The 18305-nt window shown below is 41.2% G+C and overlaps 1 protein-coding gene across 1 annotated transcript; it reads right to left on the bottom strand.

The window, feature by feature from the left end:
- Positions 1–5371: 5371 nt before the first annotated feature.
- irx6a (iroquois homeobox 6a) lies at positions 5372–10910 on the bottom strand. Its single transcript, XM_018666857.2, has 7 exons — positions 10560–10910; positions 9163–9432; positions 8160–8269; positions 7583–7875; positions 6741–7421; positions 6368–6479; positions 5372–6002 (listed from the first exon to the last, which is right to left on the bottom strand). The coding sequence occupies exons 1-6, from the start codon at positions 10623–10625 to the stop codon at positions 6373–6375; spliced, it is 1527 nt and encodes a 508-aa protein (XP_018522373.1). The 5' UTR covers positions 10626–10910; the 3' UTR covers positions 5372–6002; positions 6368–6372.
- Positions 10911–18305: the final 7395 nt, after the last annotated feature.

Here is an 18305-nt window from a genome sequence, read left to right as displayed (position 1 = left end):
TTTATTTTAAGTTTACAGCAGTTACATGGCTTGTAGAGAATGTAGACTTTGGAATTTATGCCTATTTTGTGGTCAGGCTCTGACATGATACTGCCTGATTAAAAGTCAAAGGGAGCCTCAACAGCAGGCATTAAAGGCCAACAGATGCCCAACATAGAGGAGAAGAAAAACAGAAGGAGAGAGCGAGATTAAAATATGAGATTCAGAGGATTATTAAAGGGCATTAAAATGACACAGAAGATTATTCTGATGTTGGTGACGCCAACCTAAGGTCAGCAACAGAAAACTGCCAGTCCAGCAGACAAACATAAAAGAACAAACAAGATGACAGGAACAACAGCACACACACTTTAGCAGTGAATGGGTACAACACAGGGAATCAGGCTGCACATGAAAACTACTTCTCTTGTGATGGCCTTCAGTAAAAATTTATTTTACTGTGTTTCCTTGTGGGTTTGCCTTTTATTTTGTGATTGGGTCCTCTTGACTTCGCTTATTTCTGTATGAGTTTGAAGTGAACATGGCAGTCCTTGTTCATATTATCCCCTGAGTGCCATTTGTACTCCCTCCAGTAGTTACAGATGGCCCAAGGAGTGAGATTGACCTTGCCCTCTGGTTTAGCAGTGGAATTCACACCAGAATAGAATCACTGGGCAAGTAGCAGAAGCCATGAAAGCAAAGATTTAAAGCTTTGTTACAGGGTGACACTCTCCTCAATAGTATCGCTTGAGCTAGAAGCTAGCTAGACCATTCAATGAGATGAGAGGAAAAAAAGGAATGCAGAATTTGAGTCTTTACCTAACAGGCCAGAGAGGACTCCAAGACCCTGCTTGCTCTGAAAGGACTGAGGTTTACAGAAAACAGAAGGCCCTGGGAAATGGCAGCACTTACATCACTTTGTGCCATACTTCAGCCTGGTACACTGGGATCAGGTTGGGGTCATGAAGTATGAAGAGGGCAAAGGTGCTGGAGCAGATCACTCTTCCTCGGGTACAGCACTGATAATGGAACAGAGGCCTGGATTTTTTCGGACATGAAGCGCAGGCCAAACACGGGCTATAGAGAGAAGCAGGGGTCACAATACAACATCTACACAAACCACACAAAGCCAGCTTTTCATCCCTTCTCTGTCCATTCCACCAAGTCCATAATTGTCTTTGACAAAACTCATTAGCAGAGACCTTGTAGCAACATCGGCAATCAGAAATTCCATGGAGGGAGACATGCACAGAAACAATGTCCCACACACATTTCATTGCGCCTTTTGACAAAATTAAATGAAGTGTGTATATTGTCCCCCTCATCTGAACTCTGAGCCATTGGTACAGAGACTTTGTTTTATGAGCCTTAGCTGCCCAGCGTGGGACACATCAAATGGCACCTCCATGCGGACTCTTTTGTCAGACTAGAGGGCAAATTATTGTTCGGTATGTTGTTGTTGTTATTATGGCTCCTATTTATACGGAGAGGCCATTGCTATCGTGTCAGAATAATTTATCAACTTTTATGTCGTAGGCACATGCTCATTAAGTGGGGGCCTACATGCAAAGTGCACATGTGATGGATGTCCCTGACAGTGCTTTGTCAGAGGTTAACCCCTTATTGACCTGTAGCATTATATTGTACAACATACCACAGTGACAGTGACAGTGACAGTCATTGTTAAACTGGTCTCAGCCTCTTACCACCCCAGTGAAGATAAATAGCAAAACAGATACTAAATGCACAAAACAAGCACTTGCTTCTCTCTCATTGCCACTCAAGACATACATACTTACTTAATATTTCAATTTACAATAGTCATGGGATGCTTTTGTCAAACTTTTGTTTTGTTTTGTTTTTTTGTTTTGAGTGTGCAGAGTAGGTTTATTGTATTTTACATTTCAACTTACATTTAGGTACTGAGCTGACACCCATCTTACACAATGTGTAGTAGCAAAAGAGAAGGTGAAACAATTAAACAGGTGAATTTCTAAATAACTGTGCTCACTGCATCTACTGCTCCCAGACATTTCAGCTGTCAAAAACTATATTCATGTGGATGACTTGACAGAGTTGTCCTTGAACCCAGAAGTGCTAAAATTCACACATGCAGCACTTAACTGCAGTCCAAAAAAGTTGACATACAACATGCCTACTCTATTACAAAGTAAATATTTTACACTGATATTCAGAAGCTTTTATACTTAAATCATCAAAATATAACTTACAAACATGTAACAAGTGTCCTTGTAGTTATTATAAACTCATGTTTAAATTTCTACATGTTCAACTCTGTAATTCTGAGTACTGATTACTAGTACTGCTTTGACTATGAGACTGAAAAAATAGCAAGCTGTAAAAGAGAAAAATGGCAGTAAATGTTGATCCCAGTCTCTGTCTTGTGTTTTAAAGCTTTTTACAACATAAATCATGTCTTTAGTTGACCTACAACACTGAAAATAAAGAAAAAATATCTAAATAGAAAAAGATTGAATTGGCAAACCAGTCGTGAAAGGTTATAAACTTACTTCACATTGTTTCAAACAGTATTATTGACCTTTTGTTTTAAAGTGAATATACAGATAAATAGTGGGTTAACACTATCTTTATATTAATATGCTCACAATTAAAAATCTATTTCATGTTTCAAACACTTTACCAGAACACTTGTCATCTCTGACAGTCAGCTGGCCCATTGACTTGAAAAGAGCACAGGGTGCAAGCAGCAACTTGGCCTAGAAAAGCTCAGTGAACCATAACAGCACAGGAGGAGTGGGGGTTAAATTGAATGTACACTTAGGGAAGTGTTTGATACTCCCAGGAATATAAGCATAAAGACACCTTCTGATTTCATACCAGCGATGGTCGCAGATTAATAATGTCATACCTATTTTAAGTATCCATGTTTACCATAGCTTGTTTTTCTTTCTTTTTTGTATTTGTGCCTCATTCATAGATTATCTAAAATCTGTTTTGGATTATGCAAACATCCTCTCCCTCATGTCCCCCCTCCCTAATAAAAAATGTAATTTACCAACAGGAAGGCGTGTATTAGGGAGATTTAGTTGTGCACAGACCTATATAGGCTACCTAAGGAACTTATTATTCTGTAACATTGTAGTTTGCCACAGATTTCATGTCTGGCCTCAGATTAAAGATGTCAGACAAACAAAATGTCTCATGTCCGTCCCCTCCCCCTGTGTCCACCTCCAATAAATACACCAAATATTATGCTCAACGTCTATTTATTCATCCTTACTTTCACTTTAGGTTGTTTTGTTTTGTCTGTTTTATTTACATGTTGTTTTTTTCCCCTGTGGTATAGATGTGAATGGCTCTAATGTGGTTTGTGATCCATCAGACCAGCCTCCATATTCATCTGTCTGATGTGTCCCTTGATTATCCCTCCTCAGTGCAGCTGCTTTAGCCCTATGTAAAACACTGTGTATAGGACAGACTAATTGACCTGTTAGCTACTTCAGGCATACGCTGCTATATGAGCCCATCACGGCCATTATCTGTGGTTTCCCCCAGGTACATCGCCATAGCGGTAATCCCATTGCACATGCATCATTACCTTCAATAGCATAAGGCAGCTTTTCTTTACAACCTCTGATTTAATTAAATTTGGTTGTAAATATTTGATACACTCCTACCCTACATTTTAATGTAAAGAGCAGCGGATCAGACGTCATGACTGATTACTGCTGAAGAGGAAAGGAGAGACTCCCTGTTAGCAGCTTGTCATTAACAGGCAGACTGTTACACATATCATCTTATACTGGACTGAAACTTCATATCAAGAGCTGTCATTCCTGCCTCAGAGTAGGTGGAATGAACTGGTACTTTTTTTCCTCTACATATTTTGCACAACATTTTTTCTTAATTATTCCACAGTGTTACAGATAATAAATATAAAGAAAATAAATGAATCAAGCTCCTAAGATGTCCCATTAAATTTCCTACAGGTGACCTTCAGCTGAAAATATATGACTCTCACCTGTTTTGCCAATGCCAATCATTAATTCCATGTCTCCTCTTTATTGCTTGAAGTATGAAAATGTTAATCAGTAAAGCAAGATTCACACATTTGAATGTTCATTTAAATGGACTATTTCATATATTCTGGCCTATATTAAAGATATATTTGTTTTTGCCTTCAGCTTCACGCACATCATTTATTAGGTCTCAGATTAACACAGAAGTAAAAACTGAACTGGGGGGGGGGGGTCTAAATAGGCCTAAGTTATTATTCCTGACCTTCCTCATCCTCATCATGTAGATTTCCCTGGATTTACCAGGCTCCTGCATTACTGACAGCTCTGCCACTGGCCAAGGACACACAGGATGACCACAGCGCCTCAGAATTGAGCCTGAATTGCCCTAATACGGGAAAAAGACTTTTATTACAAGCATAATCCCACAAATACGACCTCAGATGACGTTTTGCGAGGTTGTGGGCTATTCGCAGGTATTTGTTTCAGCAGTGGTCTGGAATCAAATTTACTCATAAAAATCTAAATCTTTCCCTGCTGATGTAATAATAATTCACTGGTTTTTCAGGAATCAAGACAGGAGATCAAGTCAGACACAAAACAAGATAGGCTTTCACTTCACTACCAGGGAAAATCATATTATTCGAACAATTCGTATTATATGACGAATGGGGTAAAAGGCAGATTTTCCCTCTTGGTTTCAGGCAGACAAACAGTTCAAAAGTTGTCAGTATTTTGCATCGTTTGTTCTGTGAAGTAAAATACGTTTCAGATTTGTCAAATTTAATATTTTTTGTAGTTTGCGCATCAGAACAGAGCGTCAAAATTAATATCCCAACAGAAATGCGTTTACACAGCAGCCCTTTGTCGTTTACTACGGAAGTGTTTGATTTTAAAAGTTTGAAATGTGAGGATGAAAAAGTTTTTCAGGCCGTCAGCAGGCATCAGAGACTACAGTGATCATCTTATTACAGCTGTCTGTAGGAGAGGCAGGCGAGTTATCCCATAACGAGACGGACCTATAGGCAAAACAGCCAAATCAAAGGGACTTTTGATGGACTATGTGAAATTCTCTGCTGGGTTTGATCCTACAAATGACCTTTTAATTAACACAATGTTAAGTTAGCGCAGCGGCTCGCTACACAGGGGACAAAGCAGCATTCATCCCGTGTTCCTGCCTCGTTGCCCGGCCTGAACAGTAACAAAGTGTTTGATGCCACTTGTGATTAGATGCTGACAATGGAGAGATGATGTCCCCTTTCTTCCGCAACTTGTGGATTTCACTCACGTCCTCCTCTGAGTTATGACCTTCCATCAGCGCTGCGGCTTCGTGCGTCGAGTCAAGACGATAAACTTTGATCAAATGCACATCCGCAAATGTTTTAATTGGCCGATTCGCCTCTATAAATAACTACTACACAGAGAGTGAAAGCTCTTGGAAAAAAAACTGTATTGTTAGAAAAAAATTCATGAATGGCAAACACAGGAGAAGCTTCACATTTTAACACAATGACAAAAAAGTCTCAAATCCACGCGCAACACAAGGAATCCAGTCCGTTTATAGTCAACTTAATGTCCGACAAGCTTTTTCTCTTTTACATTAGGCAAAATGACACGAAGCCACAGTAAAACATGTAACAAAATATATTAAGGAGGTACGAATCCAACCAATAAACACATTAAATAATAAACAAACAGACAACATAACAAAAAATAATAATAATAAATTACACAGAGAAATAAATAAGTTTGCTACACTACACGATTGCCATACACAAATTGCGGCCATTATTTTTAATTGGGCCTATTCTCATACCTTTTGCATGTAGAATTTTTGCATAAAGTCTTTTAACACCATAAAAACAATGTTGTGCAAAATGATAGCCACGTCCACAGTTTGACAGCTCTCACTGCAGCGGCGCCAGGTAGCTCCCATGCGTCATACTGAGGCCGGTACTCCGCCAGTGTGTCCCTTAGTGCATAATAAATGTCCCATTTATTTATTGTGGTGCAGTTTCCAGAAATCTAGAGGGGGGGGGGGAAGACAGCAGCACTTATAATTAGCTCCCAAAATGAAGAGGAATAAATAGTCTCTATAATAAGATTTTTAAAGCTTTGATTGTATTAGAAGTGTCAATATTTTTTCTAATATTCAGATAGATATTAGAAATGAGTTTTGACATCATGCATATTAGTAGCCAATTACATGTAATTTTGCAGAATAAAATTTAGGAACATACATTAAACAAAAAGTGGGTGAGAGTCTGTATGTCTATCCCTGTTCACCTGTGCGTGTTTGATGGGTTTTTTCTTTTGTGCCCTGGGTGTATGTGTGTGTGTGAGTGTGTCGTGACTTCACTGGTTTCTTCCAGTTCAGTGCAGACTCTCACCTGCTTCACCTCTTCATCACCGGTCTGAATGCAGTGACCTTGTCATCCTGCACGGTCCCACAAGCTTCACTCAGGTCCGATGACTGTGTCTCTGCTTTCCCATTGGAGAATCCTGCACATCCAAATAAAAGCATGTCTAAGAAACTTGCCTCGGGTGCAAGTTGGCAGCAAGTGTCTTATCACTTCATAACCTTAAAAAATGGACTTTTCTATTTCTGCCAATAACACATGGAAAAATGTATTGACATATTTGGCAGTGCTGGGAATTACTGTACATCTTTCGGTATAACACAGAAAATCTGTATGTATGGGGGATTTAAGACAGTGTTATCCCTTGTAATATGTCAAAAACTGCAGGTAAAAGGTGACATACCATCAATGGTGGAGTACTGACATGTGTCCGGGAGTGCAGCATAGGATGAACAGTGCAGTTGGAGGCCCTTGTGGCTGTAGCTGCCAGTGCCGTAGACTTTTGAGTGCAAGGATGAGCCCTCAGAGAAGGGGCTCTCAGCATTGGTGACACTGCTGTTTTCATGGAGACTTCTCATGCCCCCACACTGTCCAGCAGGAGCCCCGGTAAGCCTGGTGCTCTGGAGCTGGCAGTCCCCGGTCAAGTTGCCTGTCCTCAGCTCAGAGCCGTGCTGCTGAGGGCTCAGTATGACCCCCGAAGCCGCCGTGCGAGCCAGCGACCAAATCCGTGGCTTATCTGATGTTTCAAAGTGAGACAGGGACACCGTTCCTCCCACTGCAGGGCCGGTCGAGGAAGGTGCCTTGGACGCTACGGGATCCAGGAAGTCAGACGGGAGAGGAGGGAGGGTGGTGACACTTTTAATGGCACAGGGGAACGCGTGGAAGCTGTTAGTTAAACTCAGTTGCAGCTCAGAGCTGCAGTCTCTTTTTTGAGGAGCTCCGGATACTGCTATGGCCCTCTGGAGGTCCTGCTCATCTGCTGCCACCTTTTCACAGTCACTGTCCAGCTTGTCACAGTCGTCCTCATCCATGTCCTCCAGGTCACTCAGATGCAGATCCTTTTCCTCCTTGCAATCACTAGAATCTGCATGGAAGAAATGAGAATTTAAGTTCCGACTGTTTAAAAAGTTGCCTATGATTGGCAAATATATTTCCCTATGTTAAGTTTAAGTAATCACGTTTTCAGTTTAACAGTGGCTGCGTAAATAGTTAAACTTTCTGCCACCAGAAAGTGAACTTAATTACCTTTGGTGACACAGTCTTGGTCACTCTTGATGTCATCCTTCCTATCATCACTGGCCTTGTTCTTTGGTGACCAGGTCATCTTGTTCTCCTTCTTTAGCCTCCTCCTGGCGTTGGCGAACCAGGTGGACACTTGAGTGAGGGTCATTTTGGTGATGATGGCCAGCATGATCTTTTCTCCCTTGGTGGGGTAGGGGTTCTTGCGGTGCTCGTACAGCCATGTTTTCAGGGTGCTGGTGGTTTCACGAGTTGCGTTCTTTCTTCTGGCTGTGCCATTAAAGTCTACCGTCCCATATCTGGAAAAGGACACACACACACATACACACAGACTCTAGCCATTAGTGCAGTTAATGAAGGATATCATAGACTACTCACTCAGACATCCCATAGCCCTGCTCCCTGCTGTTTGAAATATATACATCTTCACTCCATGCACGTATCAGTATGAAGTTACACTCTGACCTTTGATCTGAATGCAGCATATTCCCCGTGTGAATGGCTGCTTTAGCAATAGAATACTTTTTGCTAGTTTCGCTCAAGCTCTTATTACATATAGTGGACACGAGTGAACAGACCTTACCTGTCATATTGATATTGTCCCAGTGAGTGGTCATAAGGGTAGTATGCAGCGGTCTGAGTGATGCCAGAGTGTAAAGTGCCTGTGCTATCCTTAATGTCATACTGTGGATTCTGTAAAAAAAAAAAAAAAAAAAAAGAGAGAGAGAGAGAGAGAGAGAGAGAGAGAGAGAAGGAAGTTGTTAACGCTGCAGGACCTTGATATTTGACTTCTTGATTTCTTAAAAATCTTCTCACATATAAATCAAAGACATTTCTTGATTTTGTGCTCTTAAAACAAGAGTAAGCTGCTCTGACCGTGATTTTAGCCAGAAAATAATTCCCGGTCATGACATCAGTATGTCTTGCATTTTAACAGATTTAATATGTAATGTGCTAAACATGATCCGAGAATGATTATTTTTATTTTTTTATTATTCTATTTTAGTTTTTTTCTCTTATTATTCTACATATTTTTTGCTTTTACTTATTATTTTTTCACTGTTTTCAGGTATAATGTGCAGTATTTCCATGGACAGTAAATTTTTGATTTCAGGTGTTTCAAAAACAGAGAAAAGAAAGACAGAAAAGTTTCTGCTGCACTGCAAAGTCATTTAGTCCTTTACTCACATCAGAGAGAACAGCTCTTGAGTGTGGAGTAATAGAATATCACTTTTTCTCATTCAGCAACTGAAACAAGTGCAAATATTTTGAAACAAGGAATGAACGATTACTTTGTATTAATAAAATATCTTTAGATTGAAGTGAGAAAGTTCCTCTGCACTGTTTCTACACCTCTTCCCCTCACTGAGGGGGAAGAGGGTTTTTTCACTTGTTTTAAAGAGGAAAGGGACATGACTTGATACTGGATTAAACGGCTTGTCGTGATGGATATGTTTGCAGTGTGAGATTAATTGATTGAACAAAACCTGATTGATCGATCACCCTGAGCCCCCCCCTCCCTCCCTCCCTCCTCCTCCTCCTCCCCCCCACACTTTGCGCATCAGATGAGGCTGAAGTGAGCCCACCAGAGTGGAGTAGATAGCCGATGGGTCGGTGCTGTAGGGGAAGTAGTTGGCGTAGTTCTGGCTTGCGGCGGCCGCTGCAGCGTAGGGAGAGCTGTACATCCCCAGCGCTGCGTTCAGTTCCGTCCGGCTGCTCGCCAGGAGCCGGTTCTCGTAGGACGGGCAGCAGAATGAGGCAGCGGCGGCGGCGGTCTGGGAGCCGCCTGTCCCGTCAGAGACCGACCTGGAAATCGAATCGCAGCAAGTCGTACTGGGGTTTGCCGACACGAAAAACTGCATGAAGAGAATCGTGGATAGACATGGTCATTTGGCTGTGTTTGGCTAATATCTGGATGTCTGTGACAGCTCTGAAATGACTGTGCGTGATACACTGCAAAAATATATCCATCCTAACAAGTTGCGCGGTCTAGTGTTGAATATTGAAACCTTAAAAAAGCGAAGAAAAGTGAGCTGATTTCGTTTGTCTCCGGTGCTGCACATCAGTTCAGTTATCATGAATCAGGTGTCATTATCTTAACTTGTGACCTGCCTTGATTCAAGGTAAGTCACTTTTCAGATAATTCCTGGAGTGAACGAGAGTAGCTTTCATTGAGAGCAAATGCAATAAGCGATGCCCCTGTTTTCGTGTTTAATAAAGAAAATGAATTTAGTGCTGCATATGAAATCAAACAACATGAGATGGATATTTTCCAGTGGATATTAAGGTGAAAAGAGATGTGCGCAGTCCGTGCGTAAAAAGTGACTTGCTCCGGTTTAACTTCTACACAGGATAAGAGAAATCTAAAGTAATGTCAGTGCCAAGTAAATCACCACCTTCAAATGAAAACATTTGAGTTTCACATATAATTTGCCTTGAGTTAAAATATAATCGAGATAAAAGTTGGGTGACAACTCTGCCAGGAGAGCAACTTTTGTCCCCTCATCAACTTCAGCTTCTTCCAACTTATCACCAGAAGCAATAACAGTGTCTTAAAATCAAACTAAACCGCTTTATTCAAGTTTTAAAAGCCCCCCAACAATAATCCAATTTGTCTACACGTCCCCAGTAATTTCAGTAAGAAAGTTTGCGAAAGTATACAGCATGCGTTACAGCCCCAGTTACACCTCGTGGCGTGCAATAAGTGACATTCATCTCTATTGTCATCAGAAAAACACGTGAGTTCATTCATAATTCAGTGTAATTGGACACGGGTGCGTGTATATCGATATTTGGTTCAACAACAAAAGCACCACGCGAAAAATAGCTGTCAATACTGCCAAAGCAGTCACTCGTTCACCAGTGTTTCTTATAAGAGAGAAAGTGCTCAGACTGTAGTGAAAGAAAAAAAATATGCAGAAAAAACGAATTTATGTGTGTCTACAGACAACTTTGGAGAAATAAGAAAAGCAGAGTGGCTTACCTGTGAAGTTGCATTGTAAGGGTATCCAAATTGCGAGAAAGACATAGCTGCTTCTTTTGTTACCATCAGCAATATTCTTCACCCTTGATCGATTGCAACCAATTCTACTTCAAATCCACCGTCTTACACACATTTCCACGCACGGCCTTTCGCTCAATAATAGATGACTTCACTCACAGGAGGGAGACTTTGGGCTGGCACCAGCTGCAGATTGTTTTATATGAATGAATAATCCCCCCCTAAGGACCCGATAAGAAATGAAATTAAGCGTCATTAAGTGCAAAAAAAAATTGTTGTTGTGTTAGCTGAAGGAGGCTTAAAGGATAACGTAAGACTTGCAAGATATGGACTCTGCTTGTGCTATTATTTGTGGCTCCATAGTTCTTTAGCATTCATCCATGCAAGGGTATCAGCGTGACGTCACTGTAATCCCGGAACGGCAGGGTACCAAGGATAGAATAATGTCTTTGCCAATCACGTCCAACACAGGGTTTTCTTAAGGTGCACTGTACACAGTCTTGTCCCGCTTTTGTAATAGAATTCTTTCACCGATTTGCCAAGATACAGTCTCGGAAAACTGTATTATTGTTCATCATTATTGAATTGTAACATGGCAGCATATGGAAATCCTTTGTGAAGTTAAATAAATTACCAAAAAAAGGGGAAAAAAGAAAAGAAAAGAAACACTGCAGATATTTTTGGCAGTCTTGTGAGCAGAGGAAAATTCTTTTCACCCAGGCAAACAGGAATCACACATGAATACACATAAATTGGAAAAGTCTCATGAGTATTTACTGTTGATAAAGATTTTCGTTTATAACTGTTTCTTTTAGTTACAATCTATTACAATTAAGGCAGGTTGTATATGCACCTTTTTTTTCTTTTTTAATCTCGACCTTCGTTCGCCTCTGGCTCTCTGGCCAGAGGTCCATCCCGGAGTTAATGACGATGATGTTTCTATCCTTCTCTATTAGAGAGAGGGGCAGTCCCAGCAGGAGCGGTTAGAGGGGGTTTTTGGCAGGTCAATAGACCAGTGATTGATGCGCGCCTGGAGACCTACGTGACCATTACGCGTAATGCGTAATTGTATCAATTAACAAATGGATACATGCCCTTGTTTAACCAACGAGTTACAGAGTGAAAATATGCCTTAGAGGTGAAATCCGAAGAGCTGTTCCAGAAAAAAAGAAGACAGTGGAAGCCCTGCTCTCCAGTCTAATTAAATATCCGTGGATGGGGGCGACGAGAATTGCATTTTAATTGAATGATGCTCACTTGAAAGATGGGTAAGGAATGGTGCTGTCTCATAGTGAATGAAATGAGAAATAATTTTAAGCCTTATTAGATCAGCAGCTCAACCATCACCAGTTCTCTGGCTCTCTCCCATAAACATAAACAAGCTGTGCCCCCCTCCTCCTGTGATGTTGAGCTGGGACAGGGAAGAAGGGAGGGAGGGGGTTTATTATTTCCCTATACACACTATATTTGTATTGACACTGACAGCGATGATCAGTCCTACTGAGTCATATGATCTGACTATATAGGGTAGTTTAAGGTTTCCGATGTCACCACTGATACTCTGTGCCAAATTTCTCGGTGCCCTGCATTTTCCAAACTGATTTATGGCGTTTCCTCCTCCCCGGAGACGCATCTGCGATTACGGGCTTTCTCTCCGAGGGGCGCTAAAGAGCCGCGTCTAGGAGATGAAGATCTCCCGTCAGAGATTTTCCACAGAGATAAAGTGGACAGAGTGGTCATGGTCCAGGCCCTGGGAAGTGCCATTTTTTAAATACCCACAGGCAAGAGCAACCCTCACACACAGAGAGACGTTTTCTAGTTCTGACAAACGCCCATTGATTCTGACAGACACCTAAGCTACAGCAGGGAACTTGTTGGATAATACATCCTGGTCTTCAGTTGTGAGCATTATTCCCTCTGTTACCAAAGTGTATTAAGCCTTCCATGTGGTAGAATTATTCTTTGAATAAAACATCCCTTTAACTTCCATTGTTTCCAACTTGTTGATGCTTTTCATCCCCAGTCATCTCTCCTGTCATCTCACACTGATATTTCACCTTAGAAACGGGGTCAGTCTGCACACAAAAATTTTTAGCTGTCAAAACTCATACAAAAACAGGGACAGTGCATATAACTTATAATCAGTATGCACAAATGAAAGGGATAAGCCAGCTTGATTATAGCATAACTTAAATATGGTCTTATGGCATGAATGACAACATGAAGAGGTGCAACTGAAGATGAAAAGTGAAAAGTGAAAAGGCAATACAGTAATGTTGGTTATTTAGTTCAAATATCTGAACCAACAAAACAATGTAAATGTCTGTTTTGTTTCATGAAAAAATGTGCGCTGTTTTTGGTCTTGTGACAATGCAATTTTCACATAATCCAGCGGGCTTTAAAATATTTTATTGATTTTAAGAAGAATGAGAATTTGTAACACATAACCCTTTAATTTATTTGAAAAATTCTCAATCACAAATACATGGAGATACGTGGTTTCAACAATAAGCAAATTTAACATACATAACTTTCCATTCACCATCAATGATGATAACTCGTTATCTAAGGATGATGCACACTTTCATGCCTAAACTGCTATTACATAGGAGGATGTGCACACAGAGCAGCCTGGAAAAAAAGCTAAATGTAATTGCATGCCAGTGGTCGATGCATTTCTACAAGGGCATGCATGATGGCCCAAGTGCATATGGACAGACTTATGCATAATGCATGTCCAGCAGTCAGTGTAGATCTCATTGAATCAGGCCCAAATGAACACTAATTGTAATGGCAGACTGACCACAGTGTCCTTCCCTAGAAAATGTATGACAACCTAACAATGAAGCATTTTTTTTATAGTGTTTTGTCTGTAATCACACTGTAACAAGGTTTTTCTTTTTTTTCTTCTTCTTTTTTTTAGCAGCTAAATGGTAATTAGTAATTCCTATTTTTCAATTGTTTAGGATGTCTCCGTAGCTCCTGCCTGTATATTGAATAGTATAATGTTATTTTGAGTAAAATTATTTTAGCAAAGTCTGCCATTTTAGGGTTGTTACAGTGTGATTTAACATTTTACATGATGAATATGTTTTTTGATCAGTTGCATGGTTTGGAATGTGATAGGAGTATTATCCCCTGACAGATAGCAGCTACTCCTGCAGGATGGTGTAAAGCCTTCCTTCAACCGCTGGGCCCTGTTCAAGTCCAAGTCCTTGTCTGCGTGCACCGCCCTGTGTTTAATTCACATTGAATTTACATAAAGTTTGGGCTATGGTAAAATAAAATTTGGAAAGGAAATGGAGTAAATTTATTTAATTTCATGGAGCACCACATTTGTGCAGGCAGTTAGAGGGGCAACACAAAGAGCACCAGAAAGTTCAGATGATTGCAAGAAAGTATTACACATAAGTGTTAAGAATCATCTGTTCCTGCATTCTCATGACACCAAAAAAGTAACCATGCCTCTGCTTGAAACAGGCTGAAACAAATTCTGACAGTTGCAATTTGTAGATGTACCTTTTAACCCAAGACTGGTCATGTAATAGAACATTTAACTACTAGCAGACAAAGGCATTCACCCTTACAGTACATTCACTCATGTTTTTTAAGAATAAGCAAGTCCAAACTTCTATTATATCTTGTTCTAACTGATCCATGTGGTTACTAATGAGACTGAGTATTGCACGCATCCTCCATTAAAAGCATCACTGGGTGGAAAAAGAAAAAAAAATACTGGAAAGGTTAAGTCAACACTCAGTAGCTCCCAGCCCCATTCTCCTACTTAATACATTTCCAATGCTGACTTAATGAACCACACAAAGCCTTCCTGCTTTTTCATCAGATGGGGGTGTGTGGTGGAGGCAGCAGTGGCGGTGGAGGTGAAAGGGAGGGGGGGTATACGAAATGGTAATAAGGGCAGAAAGATGGAGAGACGGAGGGAGAACCCTGAGCTGAACAGGGGATGAAGCGGCACCTACCTGGAGGTGTGTGATCTCATTAAAGTCAAATTGGTATATGCCAATAAATCCACGGCACTTGTGATCTGGAATTATTACACAAGCGTGCACACACAGACACACACACACACGCACACACATATGCTGCATACACACAAACTTCCACCCACGAAGAGCATTATTAGTACTGCTAAATTATCCAAAATGGAAAGAAAACTAATAAATATTGTAATGAGAAATAATAGAGCAATGGAGGATATGGTCACAGCAGTGGCCGGTTAACACCAAAACAAACATCCTTGGGGCTGGTGAATAATTACAGTGCACAGAGGGAGTCATTAAAGCTTTAATCAAACAGAGAAAAAAGGGATAGGGCGAATATGACATCACAGCAACTGTCTCAATAAATCAATCTGGTTTAGGGGAAAAAGGGAATGATGACTGCATGTGATGACAGAACAAGTTTGATTGCTGTATAAGTAGTGCCACTGTGCTGTGGTATGCTTGGATCAGTGTACTGAGTTTAAAAGACAATGTGTATTTTGAAAGAACATAATTACACATATATCCATTTGGTTTTGTTTTCCACAATTTAAACATGGATCTGTACATGAATGGACAGGCATAATTGCTGTTTCATTTGTACCCTCGTCACTTTGATTGCTTGTAGTCAGATGTTTAACTCAAACAAACCCTAGGCATTTTGTGTTGGGAGCCGCATATCCCGGAGGCCCCTGGGGCTCCTGGGAGAGAGGGAGAGAGAGAGAGAGAGAGAGACAGACAGAGAGACAGAGAGACAGAGAGACGGAGGGGAGAAAGGCAGAGAGAAAACGAGGCATGTGCGTGTTGTTTGTGTGTGCTGGCTGGCAGAGTCCCCTTGAGGCTCTACTGTAAAGCTATCATCAGTGGTGGTGTCAGGGATTTGTAGCTTGTCACTGGGAGAGAGAGAGAGAGTGCTGGCAGTGACTCTGGGAAATAACTGCTTATAGAGAGAGAGCCTGTCTTGCACAGCTTGTGCAAGTGTAGGTGTGTATAAGAGAGATAGAGAGATGGAGAACGAGTGGGAGGAATGTGTGTCTATTTTCTCCCTGGGGTGTCTGGAAGATGTGTGTGTGTGTGTGTGTGTGTGTGTGTGTGTGTGGACAAGCAGGTTGTGGGTTGATCATATGATGTGTGGATCCATGTGCCGTCTTTTATCTAGGGGCCTTAGGCTCTTTGTCTATGTGTGTTCATGTCGGCAAGTGGTGTGTGTACATGTCTATCCTGGGTGTGTCAAAGCTGCTGCGGTGGCATTGTGTGGATCTCCTTGAGCATTAGGATTCACATTTGGACGTGAACGTGATCAAATATGTATTTTTCACTCACCGGCAATAAGGAGTCTGTGTAGGCTACCTCCCTGCTACCATGGCCGTGTTTGTGTATGTGTGGTCTTCGCCAAGATGGATGCTGACTTCAAACCGAACTTTCCCTCAAGGCGGAGGGCCAGCAGCAGCAAAACGCTGCTGTCGAGTAAATACAAGTATCTGCAAAAAAACAAGTTCCTCTGGAATGACGAATGGAGGGCTCATTTTCTCATTGACAACCATGTATTTCTGAAATCGCACGTTGGCGGTTGACCAGGTTTCAAGGGCCCGAGGGTCATGAAATTCACTCAGCTCATAAATGATCATGTCAGCGTTCAAACGGAGGAAGAAAAAGGAAGACGAGGAAAATTGCAGTTACATGGTTTCCATCTGACTGCAGCTGCTAAATCCACGGCAGCATTGTGGCCCATCTCTAGGGCCCGCAGAGGCAGAAAGACAGTTCCTATTACTGTCAGTCCAATTACCGGCCACAGCACAGCCACCGCTGTCAACACCAGACAGGTCATGGTATGTAGCGGCATCTTTTCTCTCATGTATAGCCACATTCTCTAGACAAGGGGACTTGTATGTTATACAGCACAGCTTTGAAGTATAAGCAAATGATTATCAAGATTTAATGTAATCTTTTATTATAAATTAGCCATTATGCAGGGTCAAGAGTTGACTAGTGATCAAAGAACTCCCTCAGTGTGAGCTGTGGATCACACCCTGCTTTTGGGATATGCACTGCAAGCTGCAAAAAATGAGTGAATAAAACATTATGACACAACACAATACAGAAATGGTTGCAATATTTCCCCTTGTGGTTTTATGTGTCCTTGCAGAAATCCACCACACATATACACCCACAAGTGTGGAATGTGATGAGAAGTGGTCTAAATATTGAAACACTCTCCATTACAGAAGACAGTGCTTTGGGTTGAGCGTGTCTGCTGAGCAGCCTCTAGTGTTGCACCACACTGAGAAAGAAATGGCCCAGCCCCATCTGGTCTTGGTTCAGTCTGGTTTACTGCAAAGTGGTGCCAATACAAATAGCTGAGCTTGATGTTTGTTTGCATAAATTGTTTTGAAAGGCTTCACCAAGAGTTTTTTGGGTGGATTACGGTGGGGAAGTTGGGGAGCCAACCGTGGTGGAATAATCCCCACTGAGCTGACAGTTAGATTTGGTCTTCTTTAAAAATAAAAAAAAAAAGATTGTTTTGGATTTTTCTTCTCGGTTCCTGGCAGTGAGTTTGGACTGTGAACTTTTCAGTGGGTTGTGTGTGTGTGTGTGTGTGTGTGCGCGTGTGTAGATGTGGGTGTATGATGATGGAGAACGCTGAGCTGCTCTCTCTTCTCCCGTAGCATAGCAGTGTCAATTTCGATAACATCAATGTAGCGTTTAACACATGCTAAAAGTTCAGTTGAAAGTTCAGAGGCCCGATGCAATGAAGGGAAAATGTCTCTCTTCCTAAAACCCTTGCATATCCACTTTGATTTTTCTCCCATAGGTCAAGGCAACACTAAAGAAGGAAAAAGCAAAGTTATGTAGTGAGGTGAATTAGGCTTGTGTTACACAGACGAAAAAAGCAAGTGAAAACATATCTTTTACTACTGCAGGCACTTCTTTTTGTTGTTTTGATTGCACACCGCCATCCTGGGGAAAAAAAATGACATGGCAACCAATTGGTAGTCATCATCACTTAGCTCAGGCTTTGCTACAGGTATGGGAAAATTGACCTGATTGATTTCATGTCCAGGTAAGTGCGTGAGCTTAGTGCTAACTGGTACCAGACTGGTTTTTGTGAAAGTTTTACAGATACCCAGGCCCCTCGGGTCTCAGCCAGAGCCCCCCGATAGGATGAAAATTGCAATTCTACCAATGACAGTTCAATCGTTTGGGCCCTCTGTTCTTCATTTGCTGCTTATCCAGTGGAGGTCCCTCCATGGTCGACTCCCAACTAAATCCAGATGCAGCTAAAAATATTTTTTTTGCTGAAACATTTGTCTTTGTCTTCAGTTCCTCTGCAGCCGCATTATGTCAGGCTGCAAAGCTAATGATGGTATATTTTTTAGTCCATGGACAAAAATCTGACATTTCTACTCTGTCTTTACCCATTGATGGGTTCGGTCTCAACAGACACACACACATGTTTGGCAAGCTCAGCAAACAGAATAGTACAATATGAAACAAGTTAGTCAACTTGACAAATTGTCTTAAAAAAAAAAAAAGGTAATTGTTTCACCCTTAAGATTATAAGTCAAGTGAAGAAAGAAGTCCTATCTATTCATAGCATAAAGCTCAGACTCAGTCACTAATAAACTCCAGTGTCAACCTGCCTGATGTTATGCTTTTTGCTTCCTAAAATTTCTGGCTCATCAGTTGGATTTCCACTCAGACATGGTTATTTCATTTCCCTTTCATT

Source organism: Lates calcarifer, linkage group LG2, assembly GCF_001640805.2.
Source record: "Lates calcarifer isolate ASB-BC8 linkage group LG2, TLL_Latcal_v3, whole genome shotgun sequence".
Lineage (NCBI taxonomy): Eukaryota > Metazoa > Chordata > Actinopteri > Centropomidae > Lates > Lates calcarifer.
Note: the sequence above shows the minus strand (reverse complement) of the source record. Positions and strands in the feature narration are given on the sequence as shown.

Bases quoted from the DNA above. Each gene is read 5' to 3' on its own strand.
- irx6a (XM_018666857.2), bottom strand. From the start codon at position 10,625: ATGGTAACAAAAGAAGCAGCTATGTCTTTCTCGCAATTTGGATACCCT. The intron at 7,876-8,159 runs GTAAGGTCTGTT...GTCCTTTTCCAG, and splicing joins GGACAATATCAATATGACAG to ATATGGGACGGTAGACTTTA. The intron at 7,422-7,582 runs GTAATTAAGTTC...TCTTCCATGCAG, and splicing joins CCAAGACTGTGTCACCAAAG to ATTCTAGTGATTGCAAGGAG.